Here is a 21,177-nt window from a genome sequence, read left to right on the forward strand (position 1 = left end):
GCTTATCCCGTTCGGGGTCACAGGGGCTGGAGGGGGCTGAACACAGGGCAAACACGGAAAGACAGACAACCATTCACACACACACTCACACCTACGGGCAATTTAAACTGACCAATTAACCTGGGGAGCATATTTTTGGACTGTGGGAGGTAAGCTGGAGTACCCAGAGAGAATCCACGCATGCACGGGGAGAACATGCAAACTCCACACAGAAAGGCACCTGCCCGCCCAGGGACTCGAACCAGAAACCTTCTTGCTGTGAGGCAACAGCACCACCGTGCAGCTCCAGATGATTATCAGGTGGAAAAAATATTTTTGAGTCAGAGCAAACTGAGACTTTTTGGGAATGTATAAGATGAAAAATGTTCTAAAAACAGCGGGGAGAAGTTTTTGTATCTTTAATTTTATTTTACTAGTTTGGATGACAAGTTATTAAGTTCCTACTTTATACTTTTGATTTATTGATAAACCTATTTTTTAATTTTGAATCTCTTGCTTGAGTGTTTGTTTCCATTAGTTAAAAGCTCATCCCCTTTCTTCTATGTCGTTGATTTGCCCACACCTGATGTTGTGACACTGATTAGACGATGACTGGTAGCCACACCCCTTGCTACCAGGCCAGCATCCGTCTTTATTCAAACTTCGCTGAAACATTAGGTTTCATTAGTTTGGTTTAATCTTTAAACGTGAAGATTAGTTAGACCAGTTTCTTTTTTTCTTCTTCGCAACTTGCCAGAATGTAAGTCCAGCCTATAAACTTAAACTTGATAAGATAATTCTGTCATAATCGCAGCCGGTCACTGATCCAAAACATATGTTGAAGCAGGCGGAACAGTGGAAACAAAATGATTACAGTAACACATTTATTTGTTATTAAATCATTTATGGTACATAGGTAAGATTCTTCATACATATTTTACAACAATTACAACAGACATTGCAAAAAGAAGCCTTTGCATAAGAAATGAAATGTTTCCGATTTTTTTGTTTTCACTGATTTTCTTGTTTATTTTGGAGCAGAGTTGATCATCGCAGCACAGAGTGAGAGATTGGCTGAACAAGAGATAGTCACAGAGGAGGACTCTGCAGGACTACAATAGTCTTCAACCTGGACACAGGTTGCAAAATTGTTTGGTTTCTAAATGGTCGTATTGAACTGACCCTGTACCGCACTGTGCTGGAGTTCTGCTGCGTTGTTACATGTTGAATGACACTTTGATGTCTGTGGAAATCCTGAGGATAGCCGCCGTTGAATAGACTAGAAACAAAGAAATTGCACGTCATATTTACTTAGACTTTTATGTAAAAATGCTTTGAAGCGTTTTGAGTTAGCTGTACAATAGATAAGTCTTTAGTGGGCCTTCATCTTCCAAAAGAATGGAGCCCATCAAAATCATTCATTGTTTTCCATATTGGCAACAAAACCAATACTGGAGTTCTTTTATAGCATGTACACAATTCCCTGTTTTGATTATACAGTGCACTAAAGGCGTGCCACAGCAGAGATGAACTACAGATGGTATGAGAAATAAACCGAGGCAAACCTAACCTGTAGCTGTAAACAGTCATGGTGGCTCACACCCTGATGCTCCAGGGCAGCTAACTCTCATGCATCAGTCGTCTAGGGAGGGCTTGACACATGGACCATAAATACCCCGTAGCCTAGCCTGTTCATGGTCATGGTCACACACAATGCTAGACTAGCTTTAAATCAGAGATATCTGATTGCTGCAAGACCAACCTGGCTGTAGTCACTACATATTTTTCTGTTTTCAGCCCGACCGTCTGTGTCATCGCAGCAAAGCTAATCTAGCATTGATAACCGGAACATAGCAGCACTTGTAACGCTGTCTTCTTCACAGTCCCAAGTCACCACAGCTTCACATCGGTGAGCTCCAGGTCCCCCATGATCTCCAGCTGGTCAATACTGCTCAGGTCCTGCACCCGATGTCTGAACTCAAACAAGTGAGAGCCGTTCACCGCCAGCTTGAACTGATGTGGCTGACAGAGGATGAGAATCTGACAGAAACACCACCACAGAAGAACAATCAATCATCTCAAACCGCACAGGCATTTTAAGAAATGGTTTACTAAATAGTATACATCTATAAGGGGGAGGAGTCTAATACAGTTACGGCAGGTAGCAGAAGCCCCCCAAAAAATAGATGTTGGGCTGTTGTCAGTTTCTACCTCAAAGTACTCCCCTGACGAGAATGGAAAGAAGGGCAGCTCCCGCTCCTCCTGACCCCAGGATTCACTCAGGTACGAGTTCCTGATGAACATGCCCGACTTCATGCGAGGATTCAGGTGGAGGGCGATGTTCTCTGTCCTGCTGGTGCGGAGGTTCACTGTAAAACTGGAGGAAGCATGGATTATAAGGTAAATCACATACCACAGGTAAATGCACTTTAACAAATCACATCAGGTCAATGAGAAATGCACAGCTGATTGTTTTTTGTAATCTGATATGAGGTAATTTAATCAGTAGTCACTTTACCTGTGAGGATACATGCTGACCTGTCCTTTGATTGTGATGTGCTGTCCAGGGTTCAGTCCTTTGAGTACACTGCCTTTGTAAGGGACACTCTGAAAGGTGTTTATTGGATTATGTATTGTATATTAATACACAGACTATTTTTCAACCACCTGATTAATCATGAAATAAATTCAAGGTTACAAAAAAGCCATGAAAATCCTATGCATAAAGCCTATGTAAGTACTAATTACGGGATATATTGAAGTATCATTTCAAAACAGTATTGTGATTTCATGTTTTCTGCTACCCTACTGATTCTTAAAAATATAGGATGTATTTTTAATGATTAGTTTACCTACAAAGATCAATGACAGTGCTTCATTTTGTGGTGTGTTGAAAGCTCCTACCATTAGATGGCAGTGTTGTAATCTCTACTACATTATTTGACTCTTCCAGTCAATATAACAATGTGAAGGGAGAAGTAGGCACATTTCATAAGTACTAACACAAAGAGCCCCCGATTGTCTCAAATTATATATTTATGTCACCCTTTAGGTGTTTTTTGACCGCAGGAACTTTACCCCAGAACTAGGGACTTCACCCCTGAACTACATGCGTTTCAACCGGAGGAACCAGGGTCTAAATTTAGTTCAGGGGTAGTTAATCTCCCCAAAAAGGCCCTGCTTGGGGGGTAGTACTTTCCAAAGGTCCCTGGACTTTTAGGGGGCAGGGCCTGCATCGCTGAATGTGTCTGATTGATAGATTAACCGCAGTGTTTTCATTCCGCCCGCTGTCCACAATAACATTACACACATCTGTGATTCACTTGATTCTTCTTTCTTTAACTTGTTTTTATTTGTTCTTTTTTTGTATGTGTGTGTACTTTTCAAAAGAAGAAGCTGTGATTCACTTGATTTAACAGCTTTGTAATGTTAGTCTTCTCTCAGCCCATCGCAAATGCGTCTCTCCCGGTGTTACGGTTTTAAAAGTGACCCTTTAAAATGGAGACCTTCAGCTGAACGTAACGGTGTTTGTGGAGTTCACACAGTTGTTGAAACACAGAGGGAGTTCCTGGGAATGCAAACTAGTTTAGATTTTTCTTTTTTTTTAATTAATTTATTTCAAAACATCCTCATCAGATATTTAATGATCGTCTAAAGACCTTTATGAGGGATGCATCCGGCTGAGAGTATCGTGTTAACAGGGTCGCTGTTTAAACCAAAACACCGGTTTATCTCTGCCACGGCTTTTTGAGTTAAAAACGATTTTAAAGCCGTGTTGAAACGTCTCTGCTACTCACGCTTATCTCCTCTCACGTGTTCCTGTTGTGTTGCTCATATGATACCTGCCTGTCCGTCTGCTTCTATGGTGTCATCTGTGATGAATGGCATTCGTCTTTGTTTTACTGCCCTCTACTGGTCTGGTGATGTACTGCTTTTACATCTATTTTTTCTCCATACGTCACTGGCCTGATTTGCACAATCTACCTGGGACTTCAGACGGCGGTCGAAAAGGCACACAACAATGGGGGCACAGGAACCTTTTAGTTCTGGGGGAAGTAGTTCTGGGGGCTAAAAGACCCAGGGACTCTTGGTTGAAATGCACCTTTTGATTTCAAATGAGGTGGGAAGTGCTTTAAACCTGCAATATTTCCCGTGACCAACAGGGGGCGACTGCACTGGTTGTAACAAGATGCTCAGTTGAACCTCTGTGAAAATGATCAGATGATGGTAATTTTGTAAATTATGATCGCACCTAAAGTCAAGCAGGGTAAGTTACAGGCCCTTGAACCATAGACTGAATAAATATGGAGAGAGTCTTAGTGGCGTCACCTATTGGTTTCGTACGAGGGGTTTTAAAGTTGAAGTCCGTTGTGTTATTGGAAATGCTGACTCACCCTAACTTTTGGTCTACCCAAGACAGACTAAGAGGTGTAGCTGAGGCAGGATTTTGGCCTCCAAGAAAACCGCTACAGCATGCTCGCCTGTTGGTCGACTCAGCCACAACGCAAATCGTTCAAATCAATGCATAACTCTTTGTCCCATTCTCCTCTAAACAGATGATTTATACAAAAAATTATCCCCTGTACTTTGTGTACGAGTAGAGGAATGAGCTATTCACCCCAAAGTGTTAATGGGGGTCTCCTTGGCTTTTGGAGCCTGTCTCAAGCAGGCTGTCCATTGGCATTGGCTTCATTTTTCAGCATCAGTTTCCCGCTTGAACACCAGGGATTGACAACTTGTAACCACAGAGACTAGTCAACCAGGATAGAATTAAAGCAATGTGAATCCACTTTGGTTTTCTAAATATGATCAATTTAGGTTCCAAGATACCAAGATGGTGACGACCAAAACATGCATTCAAGGCACTGGGACAGTGTTACACAAACCAATAGGTAATGTGGCTACATGGCTACAAGCTAAATCCACTTCTTTGATTCAGTCCATGTAAAGAACAAACACTGATGTAACCGATTATGTTGATATTTAAATAAAACCCCTGTATGGGGATCCTTTAATTATTGCCAGATACTTGCTACACTTGCTTTCAGAGCCCAAAACATGACCTGACATGACTGCATGCATTAATATATGCAAACATTTGAGACTATTAATTTGTTAATAAAACCAGTATATAGGCATACATGTAAGTGAAAATAAATCCAATTCAAAGCGATTTATTGTACCCTTCTGAATGACCATCATGAATGAGTAATCATCTCATACAATGTTGTAATCAAATTCACTTTAATACACATTTACATCCAAATGATTGATTTCCAAATGGGAATATTTATATTCAATTTATAAGTCAATACCCAGATTTCAAAATAGTTGTGGGGAAATTGAAAAATCAACAACAGTTATGGCCTGGACCAAAGGAAAGAAGAGTTTTAGGGTGGCTTGGGTTAATCCTGCCTTATCATTTAAAGACAATAAGACAACATTTTGTGGCTACATCAATTAAAGATGCAGGGAAATGTGAGACGTTCACTATGCACTGCTTGGGGCTGCTTGGGCAGATCAGTAAATGCTACCTCGAAGACTTTGGTAGTAATTCCAAACTAGTGCTGTTTTCAAAATCACCTGTATGCAGTACGTTTTAGGTACAAAGGTAGTCCGTAGTATGACTGTACTGTTTGATCTGTTTTGTAGTATGCTGGGCCAGGCGTCGCTGGATTTCCGGTTTTGGAAAGCGGAAGTAAACGCCTGCAGAGAACACTGTCAAGCATTGCTCAACAAAGGACGGCACTTTACAGGAGACTTTAAAGTATCCTGGACCTGACCAGGTTATAATTCAGTTAACAGTTAACATTGCAATCTGGCGGCCAGGTTAGAAGACAGCAAGCTCTGACTTTAGGCTCAAAAGACGGGGCTTTCTCTCTAATCTCACTTATTGGTAGATCACCCTCCCCCTGGTTTGTTTCCACATTTTAGAAACTACAATACAAACCAGAATTCTGAGAAAGTCTGATGACTGAGAGCTGAACTGAACTGGCCGCAGTACACAAACAAAGGAATCATTGAGGAGATTTAATACGTTTTTGTGGCATCACATGACACTTGACTCATTTTGGCACTGACATCTTGTGTAAATGACATAAAAGGAAAAACTCACCAAGTCCCCTGATTCTGAATATATTGCCTAAAAGGGAAAAAAGGCAACTTTAGACATATTAGATCTGTTAGGTTTAAAAAACAATAACACATCTAGGGGCAAAATAGAGTAAACAAGAGACGGGACCGTACTCACTGAGTTTGGGATGTAGCCAACAGCGTGCACCCTGACATTCCCAGAAATAGAAAATGTGTCGACCCTGTTTATTGGGGTTTTGTGCTTGTATTCCAGCAGGTGACCACCATTTACAGCCACCTGTAAAAGGCAAGTAATTAAAGAAATCACATATACAAGTTTTAAGGTGCAGCAAAAGCTTACTGATGCCTTTGCCTTCAACAGGATATGTTCACCAACCTTGAAGACATCTTCGTGCACCAGGATGATGGTCTCGAAGGGTGCTCCACGTTTGTAGGGCAACTTATGGAGTGTTTCCTCTTTGCCCCAGCTCTCCTGCAGCAGGCAGTTACAAACCACACGGGGTGAGCCTTTGAAGCGAGGGCTGAAGTGGAGGGCGACGTCAGAGCGAGGCTTGGTGCTGCAGCCGCTCGACAAATCGATCTGAAACCTTAAAAGAGAGAACGCACAACATGTCGGGATTACCAGGTAAAATGGAAAACCTTACCAGGGGCTTTCAATTCAGCTCACATCAGGAGGTTGTTTGCATCTCTTAAGTACAATATCAACAAGGATTAAGTAGTGTGGATGCCTTTTATCAAATTACTTATTTTAAAAAAGAATATAAAAAACTCAACACAGCTTTCACTAAACATTTCTGCATTCAGAAAACTATTTTAAAGCTCAAACCTAACATCCATGTTGCTGAAGTTTCCAAGAGCAACACACTGTAGCATAACACCTCCTCTGATCTCCTGGTGGAGGAACAACATTTTGACTCATAGCAAATGAATCCAAATGTATCATTGGAAAGGACTGAAACCATATCTTCAGCAAATGAATCCACAGATAGATACCCGTGATGTGAAGTGGTGATATGATGTGATGTGCCATAACAAGGTACATTACAGAGGCATTACCCTGGACTACTGATTTTGACACACCAGGACTTTGAAGTTGTTCCACAAGAAAGTATCACACGCTATCATGCTGTAAATCAGTTTAAGAAACTTACCTGTCAGCATCTGGGGGAACAGTACCCTGGATGATGATGATCTCCCCGGGGTGCAGGCCTCCAGGTATGGGCCCTGTGTATGGGATCACCTGAGGCAGAGAGTTGCAGTGAGAGCCCTCTATACGTGCGCTAACAATGCCTGCAGTCATGCAACCCAAATCCCTTAGTGTGGAATTTATGAGCTACAATGAACAATACCAGCCTGATGAGCTAACGTCCTGTGTGCAGGCCGTATAGACACAATTGCTGACAACACAGCGACTTGCTATTAGTTTTCGGCTGTATTATAGAATAATAGGGTATAACTGATCAATGCATGGTAGCATTAAGGAGCTGATGTAGACAATAACACATTTAATGAGCCTCTTACCGGATTCAGCACAGTGTGTTTCGCATTTGCCACAGACATCAGGCTTGTGGTGTCAGTCTACAACATGAAGCTGTGCTGAGAGACAACGGAGTCTGCGGTAAATCTCACCGGTTTGTAGCTCTCCTGCACTACGCAGGGTTGATGGCAACGGGCATCATCTCTCCATCAGACTCTAAAACCGACGCGCATGCGCCATCCCACCATGTGACCAAGCTGGGCGCTGAGCGAGCGAGCAATTGAGGCTTTCTGTGACTTGGTTTTTATTGTTGAGTATTGTCGAACCCTTTTCTTAGATATTAAAATATCAATTAATACTCATGACAATTAGTTTTTTTAGTGACCTTATAACAAAAACAGTAAAAAATAATAGCCCATTACCTTTTGAGTAATCTCATTTACACAACAACAATAATAATAATAATAATAATAATAATAATAATAATAATAATAATAATAATAGTAATTGGACTGTGTTTATATTAGGGATGCACCGATCCTACTTTTTAGGTCCTGAAACCAATATCGACACCTGGACTATGGTATCTGCCGATACCGATACTAGCCGATCAGATCCTGGTATTGATTTAACAATCTGTATTCCTTTATGTGAGGATAGAACAAGCGGCAACCTCCGGTCTAAAAATATGAGTCCAATGTGGAAGTGTTAAAAGCTGCAGTTCATCAAGGATCCGCTTGAGGCTGGCTCCGGAAGTACCGGAAGTCACATACACATGAATGGGAAAAAGACGATCTTTGCAGCAGAAATAAACATGTTTACAGCCTGGTACAAAAGATGAGTGTAGTCTGAATAGCTCATTTCCCTATGTGCTCTCACTATTAGGGGGGTGAATTTTTTTTCTAACGTGGCAATTTTGAAGATATTGAGATTACTAGTCTTCCAATGAGAGGCACGGCTGACTGTGGGAACACTGTTGGCTAAGAGGCTCAAAGCCCGCCTCTTTACGTCACACTGGCTCGACAGAAGCAATATGGCTGCCGCTGCCGATTGGCTTCAAAACAGCGTTCAGAAACAGATGGGTGAAGTCATGGATACTACGTCCATATTTTATATAGTCTATGGGATAGAATCATGTTTGGCAACTTCAGGCTTTTCTGACTTTGTAAACCAAAATAAAATAAACATTTTTAAACTGACAGTATCATTATTCAAGAGATTATAAATGTGTACCAGCAGTTTGGTGAGTTAATCTTCATAACCAACAGATATTACAATTCAACTGTAAACCTCAGCAGTGGATAAGAAACATTAGCACTGCACATGTTGCAAGTTTCCGGCGAAGTTGTTAGCCAAAGAAGCGTGACATGAACCTAAACTGCAGAGCCTCTGTATTTATCCTCCATCATGCTCCGCTGGGCAAAAATGCACAGACTGGTCGGCGCTGATGACGTAGGAGACCGGATGGCTATTTTAAACACAGAAAAGCATAGAACTGAGATGAACAGATCTGCCATATGGATCGGCACTATATATCGGCCCCTTGTCACCGATATCCAATCTAGCTTTTTGAGTCCGATCTAGCCGATATCCGATACCAGGATCGGATCGGTGCATCCCTAGTTTATATAGTTCCTTCTCTAGTCTTCTGACCACTCAAAGTGCTTTCCCATTACATGTCACAGACATACACTGTTGGCAGAGGCTGCTATAAAGCCCATTACCTTTTGACTAATCCCATTCACATAACCATAATGATAATATTAATAGTCGTCGTCATCATCATCATAATTCTTATTAATGTTGTTGTTGTTGTTAATATAATGCTATTTAGTTTTGTAAGTAAATTCAAGATTCAACATTCAAGAAAGCTTTATTGCCAAGTGAGCTCGCACACACAAGGAATTTGACGTGGTGAATGGAACACTGGTACTTAACAAGTCGGTAAGAACACAACAAGACAGTAAGGATAATAAATATATAAACACAAATCCAAAAGTTCCAAATAAAAATAAAAATACTATCTGTACAAAGAAAGGCAAAGATATTCTGTCTTATCTTTGCCATGACGAGGAAGTTTTTGCCTTTGTCCGTGCATTTGCACCACTAACATGTCGCCCAGCCTGCAACAAAATACGAATAGGCATCAAGGATTTTGAAGGCTTTAAGATCACTGCCTGTTAGGAGAAACGCTGTTTACCCAATATAATATGAACCGTGTGGTGAAATTCTCTGAAGATATGAGAAGACATCAAGTACCGATCCTCTTTCCTTTGTCAGTTTCTCTCCATAGCTCTGCTTTTGACATTTTTGTTAAGAAGAATATGTGAATTCTACTGTGTTACTTTCTGTTACTTTTATGGCTCCCAAATACGCATTGGACGTAATTATTGTCTACAATTAATGGGTTTTTTTGTTTGGTTTTTGAATTGAACATTTTATAAAAATACATTTACAAACACTACAGACATGTGCTCAAACAAATCCATATACCACAATAAACAAGGAGACAAGGAGAATAAATAAGAGGGGAAAAAACACAAATGGGAAATATACCTCATGTCAATATATAAATAAACAAATATATGCAACAATTCAGAAGCCTGGATCTCAATCTTCCCAAGAAAACTCATTAAAAAGGTCTACTGCTTTATTACTTCTTTGGCTATCCATCAATGTAAGGTTTTTTTTGTATAGTTGTAGTTCCTTTAAAAGAAAACAGGGACATAGGGGGTGCACGTTTTCATTTTACATTTGTGAATATGAAGTCAACAACGAATGGTAGGCTGTTATCAACAACAGGTGTTGTATCGAGCTCTGTTTCCTCGGCGAGATTTGTTTCCCCTAGTCCCGCCCCTGTCCGAAATGGCCTGAAGGGCGAAGGAAGTAGGATGTTGTATTGTAGAAGTGAAATCCAAATTTCATGACTGTCTAGTTATATTTTTAAACTGGGACAAAATGAAAAGTCTTTCACAAATACAACATTTTTATTGATATAAATAACAGTAGTTGGTTGTGTTAATAAATACATAGAAACACAAACATAAGTGCTGGTGTCCCAGTTTAAAAATATAACTAGACAGTCATGAAATTTGGATTTCACTTCTACAATACAACATCTTCAAATGAAACTCGCTAAAAAAGTCAGTTTTGAACCTTGGCTGATTTATACTTCTGCGTCGCCCTACGCAGCAGGGGCTGAACGCGGACATGAGCCCCTCATACTTCTGCGTCGGTGTGTCTGTGTCGCGCAGCAATTCTCCGCCGAAACGCCTGAGGGCAGTGCGGTCTCTCTGATAGCCGGTCGCCTGCTTCCGGTCCCGCTACGATCTCTGTTTACTTTTCCACATCGATTCAGAGCGTGTTATGTTAATCTACAGCTGATACATGTTGCTGTTTATCATACAGACATGATTACATGAAGAATAGAGAGGAGGAGATGAAATACACGGCCGATGTGTGGCCGATGTCCGGGACCCCGGAAGTGCTGTGAATGCGGGAAAGACAAAGCCGTCGAGCGGACCAATCACAGAGCTTGCGGTCCGCGTCGGCTCTACGCGTAGTTACATTTTGGAGGAGGTGCACGTCAGCTACGTGCGTAGGCCTCTGCGTAGGTACGGGAGCTACGCGGACCTACGGCGTAGGTTACGCCGTCGATTCGACGCAGAAGTATAAATCAGCCTTAAAGGCTGATTTATACTTCTGCGTTAGATCTCTCCACGGTGCCTCTGTGGTACGGGCACAACAGCTCAGGGGCGAGCTTTGAGTGAACGCGCGCTTCCTTCGCCCTTCGGGCCATTTCGGACGGGGGCGGGACTAGGGGAAACGGGGGAAACATATCTCGACCATAGATCTCGACGAGGAAACAGAACTCGATACAACACCGTCATACTATAAAATAGGAATAGACTGAGACTTCAGTTTCACTTCTGAAGGAACAGGCGCCTCTCAACGTTCAGCCATAGAGTTCAACAGAGAAAGGAGGAGAAAACATGAGCATTGGTTGGTATCAATAATTCTTCTGACTATGCAGATAATGTTAACTGTTAATAAATGGTCAATCATACATTTCACGGACGTGTTTAACAACAAAACGCCTCTCTTCAAACAAAACCAACTTTTAATGTTGTTTTCGGTTTCGGTTTAGGAAAAATTCTCGCCATTGGAACAGGAGCAGGTCAGTATTGGAGAGCTTTTTTTTTATTTAATCAAAACATCAATGTTGAAGATCCATTTACACCTTAACCCTCTGCCAATCAAACATTTCCTCTGCTGGTTTTTGGTCTGAGCAGTGGGTGCTGTGGTCCTGGCTCCAGTAGCTCTCGGGGTAGTAGGTTTCACTTCAGCTGGCATCGCTGCAGGCTCCATCGCTGCTCAAATGATGTCAGCTGCTGCGATTGCTAACGGAGGGGGAGTGGCAGCAGGAAGCATGGTGGCTGTTTTGCAGTCAGCAGGTAACTTCATACTATCACAAAAAATGACAAGATTATGCAGATAGATAGTGATGTATTTTACTCAAGTCTTGCAGTAGACTGACTGTTTACAGCAGGGGTGTCCAAAGCACGGCCCGGGGGCCAATTGCGGCCCAAGGTCCATTTATTTATGGCCCCAAGCTTCCATCTTAAAGGTGACATATCACGCTTTTTTCATCAATATATATTGGTCTAAGAGGTCCCCAAAACATGTCTTTAAAGTTTATGCTCTGATTCTGACGGAGAGGCGCCTGCAGCAGAACCTTTCTGAAAGATTGGTCATAGATTTAGTGTTTCTTGTTGTTTTATTTATCAGTATGTCGACGTGTGTCTTGGTACACAGCGACGAACATGTAGCTATGTGGCTATGCTAACTAGCGCTAGCACTTATCCATGATAAATAAAAATCATCCACTAGATCTTCAAATCTGCAGACGTGGGGAGTAAAACCGACCTTTGTGTTTATTAAGACAGCCTACAACTAGCATGCCTCCCTCCTAAGCTCCTTGTTAGCACACATGTGTGCAGGGAATGAAAAACGGAGGAGGGATTCAGTATTATTTTATACAGTCTATGGGCTGAACAAGCTCCGAGCTCTGACTCCGTGACAGACCGGATATCGTTGTTACCTAACAAAAACACGGAAGTCTGAAACGGCTCATTTCACACACATTTACAGAAAGGTGTAGAAATCAAAACAGGGGCAGAATGGATTTTTTTCATTCTCGGGGGATCAGTAGACATGCCAGGGACACATATTTCAGGTAGAGAACCATTCAAAATTCAATTTTGCATGATATGTCACCTTTAAAGTGTGTTATTTATAGCATTAATTAATAGCATTATAAATTAATCACATTCTGAATCATTTGTACATTTGCAGTTTCGTTCAAGCGCACACACAAAACTAAAGTCAATCCAGAAACGTCTCAAAAAGCTTCACATGGATTACTTGTATAAAGCCAAAGCTCTGGGAATTCTGCAAGATGGCAATAAAGAAGAAACACAAGTACTGTTAAAGTTGACTTCAAATTAATGATTTTATCATGATGTGAAAATGTTCCTGATGAACACTAAAAGTTCAGAAGAAACAAAAGAAGACAAATTCAAAATTATGAAATTGTGCAGAAAAGGCAAAATTTGGTGCATAAAAATTGTTCAGATTGCAGGAAAATAATTATTTAGTTCTTAAAATGTTGTCTGCTGGTCAGACAAGTCTTAAAAACAACATGAAAAAGAAGTGTGATGAAATCCAGATAGTGATCCTGCCATAGAAAAATAATGATCAAATATTTTTCCCACATTGTCCGACCATTTTCCTCCAGAAGAAGATAAAGTTTGCTAATGTATACGTGGCTTGTGGAGAACTGAGGACTACCTAGTTACTGTTTTATTGAGAACAAATGTAAAATAATTGTTATTTAATAGAGATTTCATCTATAACGTTTATGATTCCTAAGTCTCGGTAGGAGCCACTGGCTCTAAGGTATTCTGACAACATCAAATGTGGCCCTCTTTGAAAAAAGTTTGGACACCACTGGTTTACAGTGTAATACACTGTGATGAGGAAAGTTCAACAGTATGCTTTTGCCCTTTGGCTAACTGAAAATCTTCTGTGATCTCTCTGTAGGAGTAGTCGGCTTGTCAGGATCTGCCACAGCAGTCGTGGCCAGCGTTGGAGGAGCTGTGGGCTGGTTCACTAACTTCATAGCAGGCAATGTCACTAATAAAGATGATAAAAAAGATGATGAGAAAGTTGATGAGAAAGATGATGATGATGGTGATGATGATGGTGATGATAATAAGGATGTGGGAAACTGTGTGGCCCTCGAACCTTCAAGTTTGCCAATGTGAGTGTATTTGGAGAAAGAAGCTCAGCTTTTAATTTCCTTCTGATACAATTTATGTATATAATTATAATTATATACATAAATTGTACTAGGACTGTTTTAACCAGACCATGAAAAGGTTAACGCGTGATCCTCATAGTGTTATAGAGGATAAGTTAGGCCTACATTTTCTACAGGCTTTATCTTTGATGTGATGACCATAATAATCTAAATAAAAATCCAGTAGTTGTTGACATTTCACTGTGTTCATGTCTCTTGTTTTTTGGCGAATACATGCTTTGTAAGTGGCACTGCAGCCATACCTATTATGAAGCTCATTACTGTTGTGGTTCTCAACCCCCAAGGACAATATCTTTGGCGTTAGTTTTAATGTAAACAGATTCTTTTGAAAGCTTAACCCCCAAAAAACAGCCTCACAAGTATGTCAAACGGCCTGTTTTTCCACCTTTATCAAACCAGAAGAAAAACTCACGGAGATCAAAAAAATATTTTTCAGAAGTGTACAGGTATGACAGGCGGCAGCATAGTTACAGTTTCTGATAAAGAGCAGCCATACATTATGCATAATACAAACTACATGGCTGTAATACATTAAAAGACATGTTTAGAGTGATTAACACGTAAAGGCTGTATTTTACTAACATGTATTAATGATGATCTACAATCAAGCACACTATTTTTCCCTTTCCTCTGTATCTATAAAGAAATAGACTGAAACAGCTGGAAGATAAATTACACCTCTGGCTCAGGTGATGTAGAAAAAAATATGCTATTCCATTTTGTATATGTAATTGTATATTTTTCTAAAGGTGAGAATCGCTGCATTTTGAAATGTGTTTATCTGCGTGACCATGACTGCATTAGGCTTTCTTTTGCGAACAACACAAAAAACAATCAAGGCAATTTAGAAAAACATCCTGTGGGGGCATTACTTATTGTATCACTTACTCACTAACTTACCTTCTTAATTGCTTTTATACTTATTTACTCACTTAATTGCTTACTTGCCTATACATATTCAATTGCTTACTTGCTTAGTCACTTACATATTAACTCACTTACTTGCTTAATTACTTACTTACTTACTTGCTTAATCACTTGCTTCCTTTTAAACTTACTTACTCACCCACACTTACTCAATTGCTTACTTACTCACTTGCTTACTTAACTGCTTATTCACTTACTTGCTAACTTTCTAACTGACCTCCTTACTTACATACTCACTCACTCACTCACTCACTCACTCACTCACTCACTCACTCACTCACTCACTCACTCACTTACTTACTCATTTACTTACTTACCTGCTTACTCACTTAGGCACTTCCCTGCTTACTTTCTAACTGACTTATTTACTTATTGTGTGTGTCATTTTTCATGGGACCACACAGGGGCGCCAGCATGCTACTTTGCATCTCTGTCTATGCACTGATTTCTTTATTGCCTCCAACAAGCTCCTGGTTGCTGTTTACTATTGGTCTGTGAAGATTATTATGTGTATGGTCCGGTTGACTGCTTACACTGAATTGGCCTTAGGTAGGTAAATGAATATATATGAATCTGAATGAATAAAAATAGAGATTTGAAGAAAGTGTATCTTGCCACAAAATACTGAAATCTTGTGTGAAGACTGCATATTGTAAGGACGTTAAAGCTTTGTGTGCAAGTGGTTGGTGTAGTTGAACATAAATAATGAACACAATTAATCCTCAGACTAGCTGCACATTCATCGTGTTGAAATAACGTGGCTTTATAATGACCTGTTGTGTGATACCAAATGTTGTATTATAGTTCTTACTTTAATGTCAGTAAAACCAACACTGTCACAACCAAGACATAGTTTAAGCGGATTATGTTTGAATTCCTAAGTGCAGGTTGAAGGAGTGCTCAGAATCAAACTGTTCAAACTCTTTTAAAAGTATTCCAAAGCTAATCATTTACCATCTCAGACATGTTGTTTACTGGACTTAACCAGGTCACATCTGGAAAAAGGGACCTTGTGATGCTCTCTTCAGTTCAGATTTTAATGTAGTTTCCTTTCTCATGAAATGAGTTCAAGACTCACCTGAAAAGACTAAGGTATGAACCTGTGTGACTCATTCAGCTCTGGATTGTCAGAGAGCACTGTAATTATTATCAATTGTCTAATAAACAGTGTTTGCATATTTGTTGTGCTTACGCACTTTTGAACGAGGCTTTAATTTAATGCTTCAAACTCAACATCCATAAAACAAACCACAAGAGTTTTAGTCAGAAAAATCCTGAGTTCTCACCCAGCTGCTTTTTTACATCCATTCATGGTTCCAAAAATAAGTTATACAAGGCTTTATGTAACTCTCAGTTTTTGGTATATAAATCATTGCTGTTTTGTTTGTTTTTTTAAGTCAAATTGAGTTTTTCAGAGGTGACAAAAGCATGCTTCTCTCTCCTGTAAAGATTCCCCAGGTTTTCTATATTTGTGGTTAAAATCTCTGATATAATCCAGGAGTAAAACATAATTTGTTGAAGAAACTTGCGAGCTGACGTAACTTACAGGACTGGTATTTGCTAAGTTAATTTCCTCCTTTATCTTTTATAAACCATGCGCTCCTGCTGATTGCAGATTACAGTACCTCACATGGGTAGAAAGTTCCACTGATCAGGCCTGGTTGTGTCTTTATAACTGAACTATAGAATGCATTCCAATTTTTTTTATTGAAGACTTTCTCTCATCAGAATCTCCATTTTCAACTACTAGCCTGGTTTCCATGAAACTTGGAAGAAAGCTGGGCCCAAGAAGAACACATACAAAGTTAAATGGACTCCTCCATAAATACATGACAACACTGCTTTCTTCGGGTTTAGTGTGAACTATTTAGGATCTTATTGGTAAATAATAAATGCTCGGCTGAAAAGAAGACGTTTTGACATAACTCACCCAGGACATTTATGGATATATTTATTGATTGGTGTATCATAACTGTTGGCGCTGCCATCTTAAAGGACTTGAATACCAAATAAAAGGAACCTACACATTTCACTGGGGAATAACCCGAATAACGCACACTCATCATCAACAGAGCGCGGAGACGGAACTTTATTTCTGCACATGCGCACTAGTGCAACTTCCGCAGACAACGTCAGTAAAAGAGCACATTTATCAGCAGTATCTTAATTTACCAGTTAAACAATAACATACTTACAAATCGTACAATATTAGTTATTGGTTTGCAAAAGTCCTGTCTACTTTTCTTTAGTTATGTAGAATTAGATTTGAGAAACAGCCAGATGTGATCTGCAGACACTCCCTGTTTCTGTGTTTTGTTTATGCTCTCCCATAATAGTCGTGACTCACCTCTTCAGAAATGTTTATAACTTGGGTTAATGTGGTTTGATTGACGTGATGACCATGTGACGCCCTCTTTGCTCAAAGTAAGTTTCGTTTCTGCTGAAATTATACCTTATCTTATCCGTCTATAAAAGCGAGAGGCACCACCCCTCGTTTTCATTTCAAGGCACGACACAATACTGTCTAGCTACACGACATGGGACTCTGTGAGTACAATGTTCCTTTAAATAATACTTTTAGATTTATTTGAAAGTATAGTTTTTTGTTATGATGATGAAAGGCTGACAATATATTTGGTAAACATTGATCTTGTTTTTCATATCGTCTTTCAGTGACCATTGCTGCGGTGATAGGAGGAGGAGGTAGGATCATCTTTGTTTACCATTCAATTCGTTTTTATTGCAGAGAAAATCCACTTAAACAATATACACTGTGCATGGACTTTTTCAAAGTGAGCTAACGAGTTAGCTGATTACATCAAAGGCTAACAGTTTCCTCTCCTGTGTTCTTGTCCATGTGTAGCTGGGGCTGTGGTTGCAGCTCCCGTGGTTCTGGGACTCGTAGGTTTTACCTCAGCTGGGATAGCTGCAGGGACCATCGCTTCCCAAATGATGGCAACTGCTGCTGTTGCTAACGGAGGAGGGGTGGCAGCAGGAGGACTGGTGGCTGGTTTGCAGGCAGCAGGTGAAAGCAGTAGTTTGATTCAAAATATATCCTAATCTAATGGTCTAAACCTAAGACGATTAGATGATCATAACAACTCCACTGGTGTGTGATGTTCAAATGACACGACCCTCATGTGTATCTTGCTGCAGGTGCTGCTGGTTTGTCAGGAGCCGCTACAGCAGCGGTGGCCAGTGCTGGAGGAACACTTGCAGGGCTGGCTGCAATCATCTTCTGAAAACCATGAAGGAACGAGATGAAGTTACGATTGTGTTTACTTAAATCAAATGAAGGAGGAAATTACAAATGTTATCAGCACAACAAACAAAACTTATTTGAAAACACTTCTGTGTTCTGTGTCCTGTTTCAACAGGAAAATGAGAAATCAGAAAATGTGTGATGCAATAAATGGTTGGTAAAGAAAGATACAGGCTGAAGATATTTTCTTTTCTCGTGGTGTCCAATTGAAAGGACTGAGAGTGAATGGATGAGTTCATCTGAAAGTATGTTTTTGGGACTCTCACTGTCGGTTGTGAGCTTTGACAATTAGCTGATAAATTAAAGCTTAAAGGGTCAAAAGAACTGCATACGGTATGTAAATATATGCAACGCTTTTACCTGACATATAGTAAATGGGTCCATTGTTGTATAATAATAGGGACGTTAACAATTAACCGATTAATTGATTATTAACTTACTCCAACACTTGTTTTTGTTTTTTTGTTTTCTATCCAGTCTAACAAACATCACGTGGTCTCATATTTCATTAAGCTATCAAGGAGGTGTTTTCAACTAAAGCATGTTTCCATGTGAATCAGCTGCCTACAGGTGTTGCGCACAGCCGAGATGCTCAGTTGGGGGATGCGGCTGTGCGCCAGGTCTCCACGTCCACGAGCGCTTTTTTATCACCCGGTTGCGCCCCCTGCTGACACCTGACCACGTGCACGTGCTTATTTTTAACGAGTAGGCAGATAACTTGACTCTTTGAGTCTGAAATATGTTTCTGTTCAGTTCTCTAGTTGCAGTATATCCACATGTTGTAGTCCGCTGAGACTTTTATAAGCCTGCTCCAGAAAATGACATTCAGCATGTTTAACATTTTCTACACCTCAATATGATCCGTAGTTATTCAATACCGTCATTTATATACATTGTGTCACTAAAGGAAATTGGATTTGGGGGAAAAAAACGCATCTGGCATAGAGCTGAAGATATTTGTCCGAACCCGAACCCGACCCGACTTTCTATCATTTTAAACGGTCTCGGGTCGGGGTCGGGCTCGGGCTTGCATGGTAAATGAGCGGTTAGGTGAATCTGGACTCCCCTCAGCAAGCAGTCGTGCGTCAACGGCATGAGCACTGGCTCGCGCGTAAAGTGATAATACAAGACCTCTATAAGATCGCATCATTCCTCTGGCCAAAATGTAACCAGCTGAGAATGTTATCACACTCAGACAGGGAGGCCGTACACGCTCATGCCCGCACTCACCTGCAAGCTGTGCACGGTGCTGCAGGTGGAGGACGAGATGTGGAGACTTGAGACCCAGAGCTCTCCAGAGAAGAGCGCGCTCATCCTCCGGCAAAAAGAGCGACTTTTGAGGACTGGGAAATGTACAGCGAGCTGACTGGGAAGATGACGAGGTATCTCGCTACATTAAAACGACTGTCATGGAAGATGAAACTGATGTTCTTGGCTCGTGGAAGATCAACAGACCATCCTACCCAAAACTCGCAAAAGGAGCAGTCGGGCTGTAAACGGGTTCGGGCTTTAAAAAAATCTAGGTCATTCGGGTTCGGACGGGTTCGGGCTGAATTCTGTCGGGCTCGGGTCGGGTCGGGTCGGGTCTAACTTTTAAGGCCCGACTACAGCTCTAATCTGGCATTGTTTTTGACATGGAAAACGCTTACGTTTTTTAATGATTAAATGATAATTGATCGTTAACATTTGCAAAGATCGATCACGGAGATTACTTTTAAATGATATTCTTAGTTTGGAGTTTTCATGTGTTGTAGGACTACATTTCCCATGAGCACCACCACCCACTGTCGTAAAAATGCTTCGCTTGCCAACGCGTGCATTTGTTGTAGAAGCAAATGAACACAGATCTTATTTTTAATGCTACTTTTTTTTGCTCAAGACAACTTTTTGCAGGCCGCAGAGTGACGGGGTAATGTACTGATTTGTTAGTAGTTACATGAAATTATTAACCATAATTTAAACATGGTAAATAAATTTTGATTTATTAGTTAGTTAGCTTCCTAAAGGTGACCAGACTCACCAAAAACGTCACAGCCCATGCCAGGATTGATGACCTTGTGTCCCAGTAGTCCAGTGGTGTCCAAACTTTTTTCAAAGAGGGCCACATTTGATGTTGTCAGAATACCTTAGAGCCAGTGGCTCCTACTGAGACTTAGGAATCATAAAAGTTATAGATGAAATCTCTATTAAATAACAATTATTTTACATTTGTTCTCAATAAATCAGTAACTAGGTAGTCCTCAGTTCTCCACAAGCCACGTAAACATTAGCAAACTTTATCTTCTTCTGGAGGAAAATGTTTTTCTTTAGGGTCTGGCAATATGGGAAAAATATTGTATCATTATTTTTCTATGGCTGGATCACTATCTTGATTTCATCACACTTCTTTTTCATGTTGTTTTTAAGATTTGTCTGACCAGCAGACAACATTTTAAGAACTAAATAATTATCTTCCTGCATTCTGAACAATTTGTATGCACCAAATTTTGCCTTTTCTGCACAGTTTCATAATTTTGATTTTGTCGTGCCCTTTTTTTGTGTCTTCTGAACTTTTAGTGTTCATCAAGAACATTTTGACATCATGATAAAATCATTAATTTGAAGTCAACTTTAAGAGTTCTTGTGTTTCTTCTTTATTGCCATCTTGCAGAATTCCCAGAGCTTTGGCTTTATATAAGTAATCCATGTGAAGCTTTTTGAGACGTTTCTGGATTGACTTTAGTTTTGTGTGTGCGCTTGAAAGAAACTGCAAATGTACAAATGATTCAGAATGTGATTAATTTCTAATGCTATTAATTAAGGCTATAAATAACACACTTTAAGAGCGAAGCTTGGGACCATAAATAAATGGACCTTGGGCTGCAATTGGCCCCCGGGCTGTACTTTGGACACCCCTGTAGTAGTCTATTAATGTCAGTGTGTGAAAGGAGAAGTTATTCAAAGACAAATAAACTCCCTCTACTTGCTAACTTCCACCTCTCTGCAAAACTACCAGCAGAGTTATAAATATCACCACTTCCAGGTAAATGCAGAAAACTGACAGCGCATGTTACACAG

At 40.3% G+C, this 21,177-nt stretch overlaps 3 protein-coding genes across 4 annotated transcripts; 2 read left to right on the forward strand and 1 right to left on the reverse strand.

Moving 5' to 3' along the window:
- Positions 1–851: 851 nt before the first annotated feature.
- On the reverse strand, positions 852–7,843 carry LOC117805762 (galectin-8-like). Of its 2 annotated transcripts, XR_004629515.1 has the most exons (9): positions 7,594–7,843; positions 7,224–7,312; positions 6,449–6,659; positions 6,230–6,349; positions 6,095–6,121; positions 2,498–2,586; positions 2,191–2,356; positions 1,550–2,019; positions 860–1,258 (listed from the first exon to the last, which is right to left on the reverse strand). XR_004629515.1 is itself a non-coding variant. In XM_034674311.1 (8 exons), the coding sequence occupies exons 1-8, from the start codon at positions 7,630–7,632 to the stop codon at positions 1,870–1,872; spliced, it is 891 nt and encodes a 296-aa protein (XP_034530202.1). In that variant the 5' UTR covers positions 7,633–7,843; the 3' UTR covers positions 852–1,869. The 2 variants fall into 2 exon arrangements, 1 of the variants encoding a protein (XP_034530202.1); XM_034674311.1 differs by having other exon boundaries at positions 852–2,019.
- A 3,391-nt stretch (positions 7,844–11,234) lies between these two features.
- Positions 11,235–14,109, forward strand: LOC117806361 (interferon alpha-inducible protein 27-like protein 2A). Its single transcript, XM_034675276.1, has 4 exons — positions 11,235–11,551; positions 11,697–11,726; positions 11,842–12,003; positions 13,652–14,109. Exons 1-4 carry the CDS (start codon positions 11,542–11,544, stop codon positions 13,873–13,875), a joined length of 426 nt encoding a protein of 141 aa, XP_034531167.1. The 5' UTR covers positions 11,235–11,541; the 3' UTR covers positions 13,876–14,109.
- Positions 14,110–16,977: 2,868 nt separating this feature from the next.
- Positions 16,978–18,288, forward strand: LOC117806788 (interferon alpha-inducible protein 27-like protein 2A). Its single transcript, XM_034675851.1, has 4 exons — positions 16,978–17,405; positions 17,532–17,561; positions 17,722–17,883; positions 18,015–18,288. Exons 1-4 carry the CDS (start codon positions 17,396–17,398, stop codon positions 18,098–18,100), a joined length of 288 nt encoding a protein of 95 aa, XP_034531742.1. The 5' UTR covers positions 16,978–17,395; the 3' UTR covers positions 18,101–18,288.
- Positions 18,289–21,177: the final 2,889 nt, after the last annotated feature.

Source organism: Notolabrus celidotus, chromosome 22, assembly GCF_009762535.1.
Source record: "Notolabrus celidotus isolate fNotCel1 chromosome 22, fNotCel1.pri, whole genome shotgun sequence".
Taxonomy (NCBI): domain Eukaryota; kingdom Metazoa; phylum Chordata; class Actinopteri; order Labriformes; family Labridae; genus Notolabrus; species Notolabrus celidotus.